The 17,821-nt window shown below is 41.4% G+C and overlaps 1 protein-coding gene across 6 annotated transcripts in view; it reads left to right on the forward strand.

Annotated features, from left to right (window-relative positions):
- Positions 1-16,442, forward strand: part of PUM1 (pumilio RNA-binding family member 1) — a 163,347-nt gene extending 146,905 nt beyond the window's left edge. For 2 of the 6 annotated variants that reach the window (XM_006862188.1, XM_006862189.1), the window contains exons 18-22: positions 1,106-1,243; positions 6,079-6,204; positions 7,718-7,839; positions 11,253-11,445; positions 14,554-16,442. In XM_006862188.1, coding sequence (XP_006862250.1) covers positions 1,106-1,243; positions 6,079-6,204; positions 7,718-7,839; positions 11,253-11,445; positions 14,554-14,685 — 711 coding nt within the window. In that variant the 3' untranslated portion in view covers positions 14,686-16,442. The remainder of the gene's footprint in view (positions 1-1,105; positions 1,244-6,078; positions 6,205-7,717; positions 7,840-11,252; positions 11,446-14,553) is intronic. The other 4 variants (XM_006862192.1, XM_006862190.1, XM_006862187.1 and 1 more) reach the window with 2 other exon arrangements.
- The last annotated feature ends 1,379 nt before the right edge of the window (positions 16,443-17,821 follow it).

Genomic DNA, 17,821 nt, shown 5'->3' on the forward strand with positions numbered 1-17,821 from the left:
GTTGTGCATATATCATTATTTACCTCTGTCTCACTTAGCCCATTGAGACCTGTCTATTTGTTCTCCCATCTGCTTTGTTCTTCCATTCCCCTCTCCCTACTTGTATATTACCCCCTCCCTAGCACCCAAACTATCCGGTGTGTGTCTAATCCCTGCCCTGTGCTCCACCTTCCCCTCTCTCAAGCTCACCCACCCCCAACATCCGAATAATCAACAAAGAATAAAAATCCCCCTACCCCCCTTTAGTATGGGTTCTTTCCCTTAGTCTTTTACAGTAGTGGTCCTATGCAGTATTTCTCTTTTTGTGACTCAACATAATGCCCTCAAGGTTCATCCATGTTATGCGGTGGCTTGCAGCTCTGACTGTGGTGTTAAATAAAGTACTCAACCCCTGTCAGTCCTTTATCAAGGGAAGGGCGAAGGACAATATATAACTGGCTGATAGTTTGGTGTACTGACTGTCAGTCTGGCCAGTAGAGCCAGATAGTTTGGGTTTGAATCTTGACAGTCTAGGTCTATGATTTGAACAAGTCATTTACTTTATCTGTGCCATGACCGCTCTATCTCTAACAGTGCCCAGTGCATAGAATTGCTATGATAGCTTGTTATATTAAAATATGTCAAGCATGTAGAGGTATAGAGCCTAAGTTAAGCCCTGAATAAGTTATAGTTTAATACCATTGTTGATTTTACACATTAAAAAGATTAATTTTATGTGAAATTTGCTACGATATGCATTTCTTTCTGTTTTAAGATGTCCGCACTTTTTAAATCTTCAAGAGGTCTTTTGCACATTAGCGAGCTTTCTATCAAACAGTTGTTTTTGTAGTTAAGTGCCCTGAATAGGAGTTCTGAGGAGCGGTTTGCTGGTGAGTGTGAACTGCTGCTCTTGTGATCCAGTGCTTCTCCTAGAGTGGATCCAGGACTCCTATTGTGAAGTTAGTCACTATTAAAAGCAGTTGGCTATTGTATGAAACCCTCCCACCTTCCTTAGCACTAGACTCCCTGCTCAATCAGGATTGTGTATTTGGTACAGCGAACCTTGATTGTCCAGGTGTGTGCTTGATGGGATTCTGGTGGTGCTTGCTTTCTTTGTTTCCTGTAGAATGAAATGGTTCGGGAACTAGACGGCCACGTCCTAAAATGTGTCAAAGACCAGAATGGCAACCACGTGGTTCAGAAATGCATCGAATGTGTGCAGCCACAGTCTCTGCAGTTTATCATCGATGCGTTTAAAGGGCAGGTAAGTGACTTAGGAAGGGAAAAAGTGAAGCAGATGGTAAGTGGCAGTCTCCTTAGTGAGCATTGGTCTAGAGACCACATTAAGTGTCAGTCCGCTCAGCGATGTCAGGTCCCTCACCAGTCTCTCCATCAGGTGCGCGTGTGTTCTTGCTGCGACGAAACTCTGTTGTCACAATTGTGTTCCAGTTGGTACTTTCAGAAGTTTAAGATAAAATCTTAGGCTAAAGAATAAGTCCTTACTTTTGAGTACTACTCTTCATCTCACAATTGGTGATATTTAAAAATTTTTACATCACTTTAAAGCATTTAGATAATTTATAAAACTAATCGTATAGGCCATGTGTAAATGGATATGCATAGTATTTTGTTTTTGGTGGTGGGAGTGTTTCAGATTGGTTTGAACTTTGTTGCACATAGCACCAACTCTCAGAGTTTATATTTTCTGATACCATGGGGTTTCCAAAATTGCCTTGGTATTTGTTGCAGTTGTTAGATTTTACAAACAAAAACCCTAACAACTAAGGAATGCCCTTATGTTCTCCTAAGCTGGGCGGGGCAGAAAAAGATCTCCTTTTCAAGTATGTGAAATTGATCTCTTAATAGAAAATTGAAGAAAGAATAGGAAAAGCCACATAGAGTTTTAGGTGTCATTGTGTGCTGTTCAGTGTAGAAGAAAATGGTATGTTAGAGTCCTTAAAGTTTCCGGGTTTGCACAGTTACACCCATGATTTAAGGAGATTATAGACAGTATGCCCAGGGGATTATTGGGAGTTCATGAATTAGTAGATGAAGGGGGAAAAGTGTCAGAAGAGAAAAGAATAAATCTTTTTACTACAAAATTAAGAGGTTGCATTTTTTAAAATAGAGAAGAATGTCAAAAAGTTTTGCTACTATGGTTCCATTTCAGGCAGGGGTTAACTTCTAACAAAGCCTGTTTAAACATGTCTCTCTGATCAAGGGATGCAAGTTCTGTCAGTAATGCACTTATCTTAATCTCATTAATTTTCCTTCAAAACAAAACATAAAAGCCAAACAAAATAGTGGCAGCTGATGGGGTCTGGGCTAGTTCACTTCAAGGCAGAGAGCTTAGAAGGCTATGGCTACTGCTTTGAGATTCCCAAGGGGTAACCTTGATAAATTTTCTCAAAGGACACAGGATTATCATGGGGACTTACTAGAAGTTGTTGTAAGAAAACTGAAAATTGCATTAGCAAGATAAAGGCCAAGATTGCTTGTATCAAGGAAGTTTTTTTCATTACAACCTTCATTCTTTGAAGGTAGCAAGGGCTGTCTTATGAGAATCTCATTGGGAAACCATATCTCATCTGACCTACAGCCCTCACTGTGCTCCGCAGACTTCTTTTTTGTCCCGAAAACTCAAAGAACATTGAAAAGGAATGCTATTTGAACTCCTCAAGGATAGATAACCCAAACTATCATTATGACATAGTGTGAGTTAACCTCAGAATTCTTCAGGAAAAAGAGTTACATTATTTGCTTAATAAAGGTTTCTCTGATTTTGTAGCAGTGCTTTTTGACTTACTCTCCTAGACCAAAGAAAGTGAAATGATTTAAGCCACTAAATGCGAAACTGCTAAAAGATTGATAACCAGAGTACATATGTTGTTGTTGTTAAGTGCCATAGTGAACCTGTATAGGGTTTCCGAGGAGTAGCTGGTGAACTACTGACGTTGTGGTTCAAACCTACTTTGCAGTTCAGTGCATTAATCCACAGTGCCACAGCAGGACTCCTATAATCAAAAGAACAATGCTCATTAATGCAAAACTGCACCAAAAATTCAGAGGAAACTGAGTTCCAGTAGGCTGACTATATGAAGGAGATAAATCAATTTTGTTAGTAATAAGGACAATAATATCTTAATTGATAGGCCATTTTCCACCTATTGATTGCTAAGTGCTGGTCGGGTCTGGAACATTGCTAGTAGGAATATATATGGGCACAATGATTTTGGGAACCAACAAAGTTTAGCACTTATATTTCCTGTGATCCCAGCGCTCCTAGTATAGGTGTGTATCTAGATAAATGTTTTTGTATGTACTTTGCGTGGCATACGCAAACATGTTTACAACAGTATTATTCCTATAGTAGGAAAAGACGAATGGAGGATTGGGTTTTTAAATATTTCATAAACTCAGTATCAGAATAAACTACATGATATATAAAATGAATTGCAGAAACCCACAATAGTGCAAATGGATATTAAACACAATTTTGAGCAAAATAGAACAAGTTGCTTTATGCTGTATATGGCAATTTTATAAAGCTAGAATCTAGCATAACCAATCAATATACTGTGTGTACAGTCATGTTTAAAACGATTATGCTTTCATAGTCCTGAAAGTTTTACTTCATTTTTGCATCATTATGTTCAACTCTACTTTGAGGAGGCAGGTCTTTCTCAGTTGCATTTTGAGTGCCTTCCAAACTGAAGGGCTCGTCTTCTGGTGCTAGATCTGATAATATTCTGGTGCTCCTCATCAGTTTTCCGTATTGTGTATTCTGGTAGTAATAGTGTTCCACTGCTGTGTTCATAAGGTTTTCAGTGAGTGAATATTGAGAAGTAGTCTGTCTCTTCTCCTTCCTAGTCTGTCTTAGTCTGGAAGCTCAGCTGAAACCAGCCCAGCATGGGTGACTACCCTGCTAGTATTTAAAAATCCTGGTGGCTTAGCTTCCAGAATCACAGCAATATGCAAGCCACCACAGTATGACAAACTGAACATGACATCAGGTTTGAAGGAAAACTCATTGACAACCTGTGATATGCAGATGAGACAACTTTGCTTGCTGAAAGCAAAGAAGATCAAAGACCTCAACCATCAGTATAGGTTGCACCTCAGTGTAAAAAAAAAAAAAAAAAATCCTCACCACAGGACCAATAAATAATGTCAAGATAAATGGAGAATCGATTTAAGCTGTCAAAGTCTTCATTTTACTCGGAGCAGTCAGAAAAACAAATGACATATTACATTAGGCAAATCTGCTGTTGTACAAGACCTCTTTAAAAGTGTTCAAGAGTAAGGTATCTAAGGTGCACCTGACCGAAGCCGTGGTATTTTCAATAGCCTCATATGCATGTGAATGTTGGGTAGTGAATAAGGAAGACTGTAGAAGAATTGATGCATTTGAGTTCTGATGTTGGAGGAGAATATTAAAAGTACCATGGACTGCCAATAGAACAAACAAATCTGTACTGGAAGTAGTACAGCCAGAAGGCTCCTTTGAAACCAGGATGGCCAGGCATTGGCTCTCATTGTTGTTAGTGCCGTCTAGTCATTTCAGACCAATTGCAACCCTGTATAGGGTTTCCAAGGAGCAGCTGGTGAGCCTGAACTGCCAAACTTGCAGTTCAAACGACTTTGCAGTCTGGTGCATTAACCCACAGTGCCACACCAGGACTCCATGGCTCTCATACTTTGGACACATTGTTAGGATGGACCAGTCCCTGGAGAAAGACATCGTGCTTGGTAAAATGGAGGGTCAGTGATAAAGAGGAAGACCCCAACGAGGTCGATTGGCACAATGACAGCAGCAATGGGTTCGTTTTGAGGTTGGCCCAGGATCAGGGAGTGTTTCGTTCTGTTGTACTTATGTCACTAGAATAGGTACTGATTTGCTGGCACCCAGTCCTGGTGTGGTGCTGTGGGTTAATGTGCCAGACTGCAAAGCTGTTTGCCCCTCAAGGTTGGCGGTTCAAGCTCACCAGCTGCTCCTGGGAAACCCGATGCAGGGTAGCTATGGGTCGGAATTGACTCAACAGCCCTGAACAACAACAACATACATATATGAAAATAATCATATGTATACACCTGTATACACACATACACATTTTTTCCTTATTTATGGCTGTAAACACCTCAGATTCAGAATATTGCAACATTGTTATATGGAAGCATTTAGGATTTGCTCCTAGCCCTTCATTTTCATTCACTTTCTTTCTTTCTTTTTTTTTTTTTTTAACTTTTTATTGTGAATCGAGTGAAGGTTAACAGAGCAGATCATCAGTTTTACATTCAACAAATCATATACTTGCTTCATTACATGGTTTCAATCCCCTCACGGCACCAACAGTTAACAGCATTTACCTCTATTCACTTTAACCACTGCATCCCTCCCTGTGTCTCCCGCCACCCACATCTTTCTTCTTCTAGCCTCCCTCTGGTTGTATATTTCCTACCCCATCACCCATGTCAATGTGTGTCTACCCTCTAGCACATGAATCATTTCCTCCTCCCCCCAAAACCATCATAGATTGTTTGTTTTATCAAGAAAACTCCCTCCTTTTTTTTTTAGTGTACAAAAAAACCGCATGCAGAGATATTTAATCAGTTAAGCAACCAGAGCCTAGCCCTTTATTTTTTGGTGAAATTGTCATTGACACTGTGGACTCTTACCTGTGTCTTTGGTAACTTTTACTAATTCTATATTTTTCTGAAAGCTTCCTGGGCAAGTCCTTTTCAGTAATGAATTTATGCACATCTATGAATTCTCAAAAGAGCTAAGAAATGGGTTTGCTCACACACATACAACCTCCTCATTATTCATAGAGAGAATTTAAGTTGCCATAACTCCGATTTAGGCTTTTGAGTCAGACTAGGCAATAAATGCTGGCCATGTTTCTTGCTGCCTGTGTAACTATTGGCATGTTATTGAAACCTTGAGGAACTTCAGGTTTTTCAGCTGCGTGCTAGGAATAGTCTAGAGTTTTTCTCAGGGTCGTTGTGAAGATCAGTGGGCTATTGGATATAAACATTTAACACTGAAGCATTGGAAGTGACAGTTGTCATTTTTGGCTTGTTTTCTTCTGCCTGCCCTAGGTATTCGCTTTGTCTACACACCCCTATGGCTGCCGAGTGATTCAGAGGATCCTGGAGCACTGTCTTCCTGATCAGACCCTCCCTATTTTAGAGGAGCTTCACCAGCATACAGAGCAGCTTGTACAGGTAGTGAGAGTTGCCAGTAGAGTAACTGCAAAAATTTGTATTCTTGTGTGGCCCCAGAGGTTGTGTGCTTTATCAGCTCAGCTATCCATTCTAGAAGAAGTCAGTGTTAATTAATGTTTTAAAAATACCCTTTAAATCTTTTGGTCAAAGATTTTCCTTATAACAACTTAGTCTGTGTTTTGTGAGTATGGGAAATGAATAAATTCAGAAGTTCCAGACCTCTGTCATGAACTATCTTTGTATGTCTTAGGGAGAATATTTAATCTCCTGCCGTCTCAGCATCTTCACTGGCAAATTGACTACACCCACTCTACACTTACTAACATGGTTACTCCCAAAGGCCACATCATTAGGAGGCAAAAAACAGTATCATGCAAAAATGGAGGATGACTACATCAGTAGACAGCTGCCAGAATCTTTTCATGACTGCCAAATTACATCATTTCATAACTGCCAAAGCACTGGGTGGATCAAGGCCCAGCCAAGCTGACACTTAACATTAACCATCACAGCCAGAGTTATTCTCACCTCTCACTTTGGCAACCCGTACTACCAGATGTGCACTGTTCTGATGCAGAAGTCTGATTGTAGAGGTTTTATATTATTGTTAACGTCAACTGTCGTCTCTAAGTGAGGAGTGGCTGTGACAGGGTTAGATGACTTCTTTCCAGCTCTGACACTTTCTGCTCTACCACTAAACATTTCCACATCATACTACTCATTTGAACATTTTCTGTATGCAATGTTTTATACTGAATCATTTAAAATATTCTCTTGAAAAAGATGAGTGTAGACAATAGGAACGAATTACTTAATTCTACCACCCAGAGGCAAAAACATTTGTCATTAGCATTTTTCCCCTTAAAATGTTTGTATCTTACCAACAAACATTTTAGTGTTTTAGTCACATACACATATTCTCCCAAAAAATACATATGCTTTAGATAAGTGAATAAATCTATTTAGTTGGTTATGTCTGTTTTATTGGACAGATAGGTTGTTTCCATTTTTTTCTCCATTGTACAAAGTATAATGAACCATTTGTACATTTGTTTGATAGCAGAACAGCTCTTTATATACTTTGTTTTTAATGAGTGGAGGCCTACATATGCATATTGTGTGTGTGTGTGTGTGTGTATGTTGTTGTTGTTGTGTGCCGTGGAGTCGGTTCTGACTCATAGCAACCCTGTACAGAGTTTCCGAGGCTATAAATCTTTACGGAAGCAGAACCCCTTATCCTTCTCCCATGGAACAGCTGGTAGTTTTGAACTGCTGACCTTGTGGTTCCCAGCCCGATTTGTAACCACTATGCTACCAGAGCTCCTTGTGCTAAAGTATACATACATGGAAATATCCCCTTGCCTACTAATGACATGTTCCTCTTTTTAGTTTCTCAAGTGTTTATTAGTGCTCACTACAAAATCATGGTACTGTGAGGAGGATATTTGTTGAATAAATAGCCCACTGAACTGGTTTTATATGAATTTTATTTCTATTGTTGCATCTCCAACAGGATCAGTATGGAAATTATGTAATCCAGCATGTATTGGAGCATGGTCGTCCTGAAGATAAAAGCAAAATTGTAGCAGAAATCCGAGGCAATGTACTTGTGTTGAGTCAGCACAAGTTTGCAAGGTATGAGCTTGAATTTCACAGACTGTTTTCCAGTTCTTATTGTTGTTGTTGTTAAGTGCCATTGAGTCGGTTCCAACCCATAGTAACCCTATAAAGGGTTTCTTAGGAGCAGCTTATGAGCTTCAACTGCTGACCTAGCAGTTCAAACTGACTTTGCAATCCAGTGCATTAACTCACAGTGGCACATCAGGAGTCCTGTTTTTCAGTAGAGGAGATTAAATAGTAGTTCAAGTAAAGGGATAAGGAATTATACTTCTTTTCCCAAAGTATACACAAGAAAACATTAAATGGTTACTATAAAGCTTTCAAGAACTGAATTCCCTTAGTGGGCTCCCTACTTTCCCAGTGTCAATCACTTTGAAATCTGGGGAATCTCTTTCTCATGTGTACTAAGTTTTGTACTTTGGCAAACTCATTATCAAACTTGTCTTAGTGAACTGTTCTTTCCTCAGTGTTGTTTTGGTGTATCATATCTATGCATGAGCCTTCATGTCCTTAGAACCTTGTTTCTAGTCACCTACTTTGCCAGGGCAAGCCTGAAGTCCACGGTGAACAGTAACTTACAGGCAGCAGGGAAGATTGATGGCTCTGTCATCGTGTTCATGGTTCTCTACTGAGATTCTTGATGTCTCACTGTTGGCAGTACAGTACTTTCTAACTTTAGAATATTTTTCTGGGTTTTAGGATAAATTACATGGCAAGTGTGATGCTTAAAGATTTGATGTTTTCAAGTAGTTTGATATAAATTGGTGAAATAACATTCCATCATGGAAAATGGGAAACTCACTTACACACTCAGTAGCTAATTCTATCAGCGTCTTCTGTTGGATAGTTGCCAGGACAAGGGAAGCAGAGGTCAGCATCTTTTGGGTCCCTTCCTTGATTCACTGTCCTGTTTACTCCCTTGTCCAGTTGTATTTGTTTCCCTTGGATACAGTGTTAGTGTTAACTACTATCACAGTAGATTTGTTCTTGTAATGACTGATGTGGAACCAGCCCTCTCACAGATAACAAGCAAACTGTGACAAGATGGAAAAAAGAACTACCCAAAAGCACTGAAGGCTAAATAAAAATCAGTAGCTACTTGGAAGGAGGTTGAATTTAGTAGAAGGAAACCACCCCGGGGAATTCCCCATTTTTAATAGCTTTTATTCTGAGAGGAGATCCCAGTATGCTTCATGGTGGGTGATAAACTGAGATGGAAAATTCCATGTGCCTAGCTTGTGGAAGAACCAGACAGTGCATGGGACAGCCTTGTTATTGTTAAGTGCCGTTGAGTCGATTCTGACTCATACTGACCCTATGTATGTTTTCTGGGGAGCAGCTTGTGGGTTTGACCTGCTGACCTTGTGATCTACACAACCACACCTTAGCAATGGGAAAGTGATGGGAGAAATCTTAAGAAGGAAGAGAGCCAATAGGAGAAAAACCCAGTTTGAACCTTAAACATTGGCTAACCCCATGTGATAAGCCTGAAGGCTGAAAGAATTGAATTAGGATTTCACCTGCTGCCTACCTGCCACAAAAGTGAGGTTTGTGGTTTGAGTTTGGCCTAGTTAACTGCGCTAAAAAAGGACGAAATTTTAGTACTCTCTGAAGAAATATAACAGAACTCTTGAATTTCTACAATGTCTACATTCACAGTGTTTAGGTAACAGGAAAATGTGACCTATACACAAGAAAAAAAATCAATGGAATTAGAATTAGCAGAGAATTGGAATTAGCAAAGTATTATAAAACAGCTGTTTTAATTATACTCAAGGTTGTAAAGGAAAATATATGCTTGTAATGAATGAAAAGGTAGGAAATGTCAGTAGAGTAGTAGAAACTGTAACAATTATAAAATGTAAATCCTAGAATTGAAAAATACAAGATTGGGAATCAGTTTTACTATGTGGACTTAATAGCAGTTTGGAGATGATGGAACAGCCAAAACTTGATGAATAGAACTAAACCAATACAACAGATTAGTGACTTTCAGACATTCTTGTAGTGACCCAGAGTGCAAACCAAATGTTTATATTGTTGACACTGCATGTGTAGGCACATACATTCACAGGTGGTTAAGTCAGAAAGTATTGCTGTTAGGAGGGTGTCCATTTATATATGTAAGGGTTTATTTAAAACAAAATATTTTAAAACATGTCTTTGCTAAGGAAGAGCGCAGTATACAAGAAGGAGGAGGTTGATAGAAGAATGATGAAGAAAGTGAAGACACAGGGAACTAGGCAAAGACTAAAAGGGATAGAGGCAAATAGTGATATATATACCACCTTGGAACAACAGTGCTCTGTGTGTAGATCCATGGACACACACCAGGACTCCATATATATATTTAAGTGCTGTCGAGTCAGTTCCAACTCGTAACGACCCTGTATTGGGTTTCCCAGGTGTGGCCGGTGGGTTTGAACCACTGACCTTCGTGTTTCGAATCAACTTTGCTGTGTAGTGGTTGTCCTACAGTGCCACACCAAGACTCTCTCCTCTCTCTCTCTCTCTCTCTCTCTCTCTCTCTCTCTCTCTATATATATATATATATATATATATATAGGATACTTGTACATGGGTAACCACAGGGAGCAAGCAGGACAGCAAGGAGGGGATTGCAATCAAACACTTGTTTTAGTCTCATTAAAGTATCTTTTAAAAATAAAAGAAAAAAGGCCAAATCTAAACAGTGGCTTCTCAGTATATCTGCTGGGCCAGTCTAGTTCAAGGCAGAGAGAGAATTCTGCTCAGAAGATTATGGCGACTGTTAATTTGGATTCCAAATTGGTAATCTTAGATTTTCTCTAAGGACACAGGATGATCATGGGGACTTACTTCTGAAGTTTTAAGAAAAATTGAAAGCTACATTGGAGAGAAAACAGCCAGGAAATTTGCACCCAAGAATTTTTTCCATCATGACAGTTAGTGCACCTGCTACTTCTTCTAGGGTAACAAGGGCTGTCCTAGGAGAATTTTATTATGGAACCTTTCCCCACCACCTTACAGCCCTGACTTTTTGCCCCTTCAGATTTCTTTTTGGCCCAGGATCGGACAGTGTTTCGTTCTGCTGTGTATAGGGTCACTATGAGTTCGTACCGACTCAATGGCACCTAACAACAACAATCCTTTGGTGAACCTGTCCTATGAAGGTTGTGTAAGTAAGTCCCTTACTTTACTTGAGCTGCTTTCCCTCACCTGTTTACATTAGAGGGTTAGGTCAGATATCCTCCAAGATCTGGTCTCTCAGCTGTGAATCAAATGGAAAGTCACAGGAAAGGTGGAGAGTCTCATCTTGCCAAATAGTTGATGAATTATTTCTCTGTCACTGCTGTGATAGTGTCGTTAGGACATAAGCTGGACAAGCCACAGTCTAAGACGGCCCTCTCCTCTCCTAAAGTGTTGCCTCTTGGTTTGTTTCATTGTAGCAATGTCGTGGAGAAGTGTGTCACACATGCCTCACGTACAGAGCGCGCAGTGCTCATTGATGAGGTGTGCACCATGAACGATGGTCCCCACAGTGCCTTATACACCATGATGAAGGACCAGTACGCCAACTACGTGGTCCAGAAGATGATCGATGTGGCAGAACCAGCCCAGCGAAAAATTGTCATGCATAAGGTAGGCCAGGGGGCAGGGCTTTGGGCACTTCACAACTCTAAAATACTGAGGAGGATGGCCATCATGCATCTGCTGGAGGTGGTTGTCACTGGTGGGCTTCTCTTTGATCCCACGCGGTCATTGTTTCTTTCTGTAATCTGCTGATGGGCAGGAGTCTCAGTCTCAGTCTCAGCCTCAGCCTCAGCCATTGGCAGGGTGTCATTGACTTTCAGGCCTGTTAAAGCTCCTGCCTAGTACCTTTCCTTGCTGGCACAGTGACCTGATGTCTAGTCTGTGGCAGCCACAGACACTGAAGTGACCCAGATTTCTCCCCACCCCCCATGCAATGGGAAGAACAGTGCAGAGTAGTGTGGACCTCTGAGTGGGGCCCTTCCCTCTGCTCAGAGTCTGTGAGGGAAGCCTTTTATTTTGCAGGAGAAGTCAAGGCTAAAGAGGAACTGCTATTGTTGTTAGTGTCAAGTTGGTTCCAACTCAGTAGTGGTCTTATAGTGGTTATGAATTGGGCTAATAACCTCAAAGTCAGCAGTTCAAAACTACCAGCTGTTCTGTGGGAGAAAGATGAGGCTTTCTTATCCCTTAAAGATTTGCAGCCTCGGAAACCCTATACAGGGTTGCTACAAGTTGGAACCCACTCCACGGCACGCCACCACTGCCACCACTACAGGGTTTCTATGGTGCTTCACCACGGTGGGTTTGAACCACTGACTTTCAGTTAGCAGTTTAGTATTTATCCTACATTGCCACACCAGGACCCCAAAGAGGAGCTTGTTGTTGTTAGTGCCATTGAGTTGGTGACAACTCATAGTGACTCTGTATAGTGTTTCCAAGGATTTAAATCTTTGTGAGAAGTGAAAACCTCATCTTTATCCCTTGAAGTAGCTGGCAGGCTCATATTCATGATGCTTTTAAGTGCCGTTGAGTCGGTTCCAACCTATAGTAACCTTGCATAGGATTTCCAAGGAGTGGCTGGTGAGCTTAAACCTCTGACCTTGTGGTTCAAATAACTTCACAGTCCAGTACATTAGCCCACAGTGCCATGATCCATTCTATGAAATAGGATGCTATGGGATTTGGACGTGTACAAACACCATAATCCAACCTTGGAAGCCTGTCTCCATAGTGCTTGCTACCACCACTGCTGCTGCTGGCAAAGGCTGGAGAAATGGGCGGTCTGAGGACAGTGAAAGGAAGTGAGCGTGCCCAACTCCCCTGCTGTCCATACAAAAGCACCTGCAAACCAACGCCAGGCTCTGTGTCTCACCTGCAGTTTCCACTTGTGGCCCATTACTGAAAGTGTCTGGGTTTGGGGTCTTTAAAACCGTTAGAGGATAATTCAAGGAAGGAGAGCTGCTTTCCATTTAAAAAACAAAACAAAATAAAGAGGAACTAGGCGGGAGAAAAGGAACAGATCTGAAGTGTCAGCTGCTGTGAGTTGGGAGCAGGCCAGGCCTTCAGGAGCAGGCACAGAACAGGTCTAGCCGGTTCCACACAGACCACAGGGCTAAGGAGGCTAAACACCCCCACAGGTAGGGTGTTCTGCAGCTGTGTTTGTGTCAGGCAGGTGCCCCAGGCCTCAGGGTGCTTCTGGTCTGAACCCTCAGCCTTTGGGCTTGCCCAGTCATTCTCATTCGAAGAGGTGGCCATTGTCTGGCAATGATGACCCACTTGCCCTCACTGAGAACAAAGTTCGGTAATGAGAATCTTTGTTACGGACTCAAGTTCTGAGCCAGACAAGGTACCCACCAGCAGTTAACACACACAATAAAGCTGCCTTAGTGTTGGTGGGAGCAGTTGCGGGCTGGGTGAGTCCAAACTTCATGAACCTGTGAGGCTCAAAGATCTGAGTGGTGGAGGTGGGAGGAATGCGGGAGATAATATAGTAGTTCAAGACCTGTCCGTCTGTCCTTCCTTCCTTCCTTCCGCCCACCTATCCATCCAACAGATTCTCATTAAACATATTCAGCACTCAGCTCTGCTCTCAACAGGGACTGTATGGCTGTTGTATTGGTAAACGTGACAGTATTGGGTGTAATGAGTTACAGATGCTGGGTAAATATGGGGGCTGTGGAGAGATGTGGCAGAGGCCTCTTCTAATATGGATATACAAATTGAGTTCCCATCTGAGTAGAACCCTGAACCTTTGCAAGCAGAGGGAACGTGGTGTCTAAAGGTATATAGAGAGGAAGCAAGAACTCAGGAAACCCAGTGGGGCGGGACTGTGGTGACAGAATCTGATTGACACCTCAGACGAATGATTCTGGATGGTGGGAGTGAGTGAGGAGAGCATAGGGGAGACTGTTGAAACTCTTAGTAAGCCAGGAATTGAGAGCTAGAATCTATGCACATTTGGTAGTTCAAAATCACCAGTCACTCCTGATAAACCCTATACAGGGTCACTATGGGTCAGAACTGACTTGGTGGCGCTTAAAACAATTACTATGGACTATCTATAACTAAGGCAGGAAAGGACTTCGTACTGGACTGATTGAAAGTTAGAAGACTTGGGAAGAGACCAAAATTTCCTCTTCAGTGAGTTTTCTTGTCTTTGACCACTGGGTGGTGTCCTTTTTAGAGGGAGGAAACCTTGGCAGAGCGCCCTACCTGTGAAGCCGCGCATGCACGCATGCATAGATTGTTGTCTATGTGTAAGGATTGATGAGTTAGCCAGGACTGCAGCTTTTACCACATGCTGTAACTGAGGTCTGCAGAAGTGTCATCTGGATGCACAGGACTTCTCAAAGTCAGCCAGGCTGGGGGGTGGGGGGGGCATGCTTGCAGAGGTGAGCAAGAAAAGATCTGGAATTGGAGAGGGAGACCTGAGACTGACAGTGGGGAGAAGAATCATGTCTAGAGGACATGAGAACATACCTGTGCGGCAGGCCGTCCCTTCCTTAGTAGTCGTTGGACTTGGAAACGTGCCTTAACCATTCCATGACTTTGTTTTCTCATCTATTAGGAGTAGCAGCCACACCTACTTCATAAGGGTAATTATGGGATTGAATGAACAGTTGTTGAGTGCCCTCAAGTTGGTTGTGCACAGCACTGGCTCTGAGAGTCTACTATGTCTGTTTTCTGTCCAGTGTGACACAAATTGTCTTTCTCTCCTAGATCCGACCCCACATCGCCACTCTCCGCAAGTACACCTATGGCAAACACATTCTAGCCAAGCTGGAGAAATACTACATGAAGAATGGCGTTGACTTGGGGCCCATTTGTGGCCCCCCTAATGGTATTATCTGAGGTGGTGCCCCCCCCATTCCCCATTCCCACTGACCTCACTGGCCCACTGGTAAATCCAACCAGCAGCCAGAAATGTTCGAGTTTCGAGTCTGAAATGGGTAATGATTGCTCCGGGATTACCCCTCCAAAAAAGGAATCAAATCCACAAGTGGAAAAGCCTTTGTAAATGTGTTTAATTTTACTACGCATAACATGTACTAATTATTTTTTTTAATTGACTAATTGCCCTGCTGTTTTACTGGTGTATAGGATACTTGTACATAGCTAACCAATGTACATGGGAGGCCACCTATTTTGTTCCTTGTTGTATCTATATTCCATGCGTGGAAATTTTCAGGGTGGTTGATTTAACAAAAAAAAGTTTTAAAAAAAATGAAAAAAAGGTTTTTAACTCATTTGCCTTGCTGGCAAATTTTGCAAATAGCTCTTCCCTCCTCATTTTAGTAAAAAACAAAAACAAAACAAAAAAACCTGAGAAGTTGGAATTTTAGTTAAATGACCCCAAACCGGCATTTAACACTTGTTTATAAACAACAAAAAAGATACATATATATATAATATATAATACATACATATATATATTATATATAATGGAAAACGTTTCAGAGTTGCTAAAGCTTCAGTTTATGACATTACGTTTATGAAAGGTCTAAAAATGACTTTTTTGGGGAGACTCTATTATGTAATAAAGATAGTGCAGTCTATCTTTTGAGGACGAGATGTGAGCACCCAGAATGCCCTCCAAGGCTTTGTGGGTGCACTTGTTTACTGCCTACTGGATTGTTTTCTGTTAACATTGAAAGGCAAAATCTGATTATTTAGCATGAGAAAAAAAAAAATCCAACTCTGCTTTTGGTCTTGCTTCTATAAATATATAGTGTATACTTGGTGTAGACTTTGCATATAAACAAATTTGTAGTATTTTCTTGTTTTGATGTCTAATCTGTATCTATAATGGACCCTAGTAGTCAAACATACTTTTGATTGTACAATTGTACATTTGTATACCTGTAATGTAAATGTGGAGAAGTTTGAATCAACATAAACACGTTTTTTGGTAAGAAAAGAAAATTAGCCAGCCCTGTGCATTCAGTGTATATTCACACCTTTTATGGTAGTAGCATAGAGTGTTGTATATTGTAAATTGTAATTTCAACCAGAAGTAAATTTTTTTCTTTTGAAGGAATAAATGTTCTTTATACAGCCTAGTTAGTGTTTAAAAAGAAAAAAAAAACTTAGCTTGGGTTTATTTGTCATCTAGTCATACAGTAGCGAGATCCTTTTTAAATGTTATTCAAGATGATTCAGTTCACATTCGTGTTTTTTTTTTTTTTTTAAATCCTAAAAAGTAATGTTTTGCTTATTTTGTGACAGTCAAAAGGACGTGCAAAAGTTCAGCCCTGCCCTAGCTTTCCTTAAAATCAGAGCCCCTCTCACCTTGTAAAGTGTGAATTGCCCTTCCTTTTTGTACAGAAGATGAACTGTATTTTGCATTTTGTCTACTTGTAAGTGAATGTAACATACTGTCAATTTTCCTTGTTTGAATATAGAATTGTAACACTACACGGTGTACATTTCCAGAGCCTTGTGTATATTTCCAATGAACTTTTTTGCAAGCACACTTGTAACCATATGTGTATAATTAACAAACCTGTGTATGCTTATGCCTGGGCAACTATTTTTTGTAACTCTTGTGTAGATTGTCTCTAAACAATGTGTGACCTTTATTTTAAAAAATACAGAACTTTGGAATCTGAGTTTGTGCTTCATTTGAACTTCCCTCCTCCCATTCCTGCCCCCTGGACAGCACTTTCCTCTCTCTAACTTTTCATGACCAATCAGAATGTAAACCCTCTAAGGCTCCACCTCTTCCCCAGTCACCTGGTGCCCTCCAGGCAAACTCCTCCTCTACTGGTGCTCTGCCTTCCTTGTTTTTTGCTCTGGCTGGGGTTTAGACTATAATCCAGTGAATTACAGATTTTGCCCAACACAGTTGATGCTCAAAACAGCTCATTTTTCCAGTGAGGTAGTAAAGCAGGTCAGGTGTCTGGATTGCTGGCCTCTCTCTGGGCCTTTTCCCTGTTGGGATGGGGCTCTTGTCATCACACCCAGTCTGCCCAGCTACGCAGCTCCTTCATGGGGGACACTGTTGTAGTTAGGTGCCTGTTACCTCTCTGTGCCTGAGGATGGCTACTTACCCTTCCACACCTTTGCTCCAGAAGCAGTTTTAGTGAAAACCGCTACTGAAATTGGTCAGGGCTAGCCACTATCAGACATGCTCAGCCAGCAGAGATTCCCACGTCCATTCAGCCACTGAAAGTGAAGGCTCAGAGTAGTTACTGTAGGAAATTTGCGTAGTTCCGTCTCCAGGGTAAGGGCTGCTGTGGTTCCCAGCAGTAATCAGGTCTTCAGCCAGCATTGCCCCACCTGCCAATAGCCAACCTGGCCTTAGCAGAGCTAGCAGGACCAGAAAGGCCTCCAGGGCTAAAGAGGCATGTTGGAGAATTTGCAACCAGAGCATATATTCAGTATGTGGATGGAACTATGACTATCCAGGACCCCAGGATCTGGGTTTACCACTTACCTAACTACTGTGTATCCTTGGGCAGGTGATTTCCCATCATCTTTAATCCACTTCCATGCTGAAATTGGTTGAAGGTGCTAATACTTGCAAAGTGGTTCTCCCAGCTTGTCTTGGGAAGCTAAGGGTATTGTTACGGCTTTACTAGACTCTGGTAGAGGCAGCATGCTGAACTGCCAAAGGGGTCTCGCTCCCGTATCTGTGTGACTTGGGAAAATAGCTTTTTAAAATGCCAGTTTCCTTTTTTCCCCTTTAACATTACTTGTCCAACAACTCGTCCTCAAGTTTACACGATGTTGTTTATTGTGAAGTGACTGTCAGGTCCCCAGCAGATGGTTTATGTAGTGGTTATGAGTCGGGCTACTAACCTTAAGGTCAGTAGTTTCGCAAGTACCAGCTGTTTCTTGGGAGAAAGATAAGGCTTTCTGCTCCCGTAAAGATTTATAGCCTCAGAAGCCCTTACAGGGTCAAACCAACTCCACAGCACACAACCAACCACCTCATCCCTCACAGCAGTCCTGTGAATGTTATATTATTCCCATCTCCTGAAGAGAA

Source organism: Chrysochloris asiatica, unplaced genomic scaffold, assembly GCF_000296735.1.
Source record: "Chrysochloris asiatica unplaced genomic scaffold, ChrAsi1.0 scaffold00047, whole genome shotgun sequence".
In the NCBI taxonomy this organism is placed as follows: Eukaryota; Metazoa; Chordata; class Mammalia; order Afrosoricida; family Chrysochloridae; genus Chrysochloris; species Chrysochloris asiatica.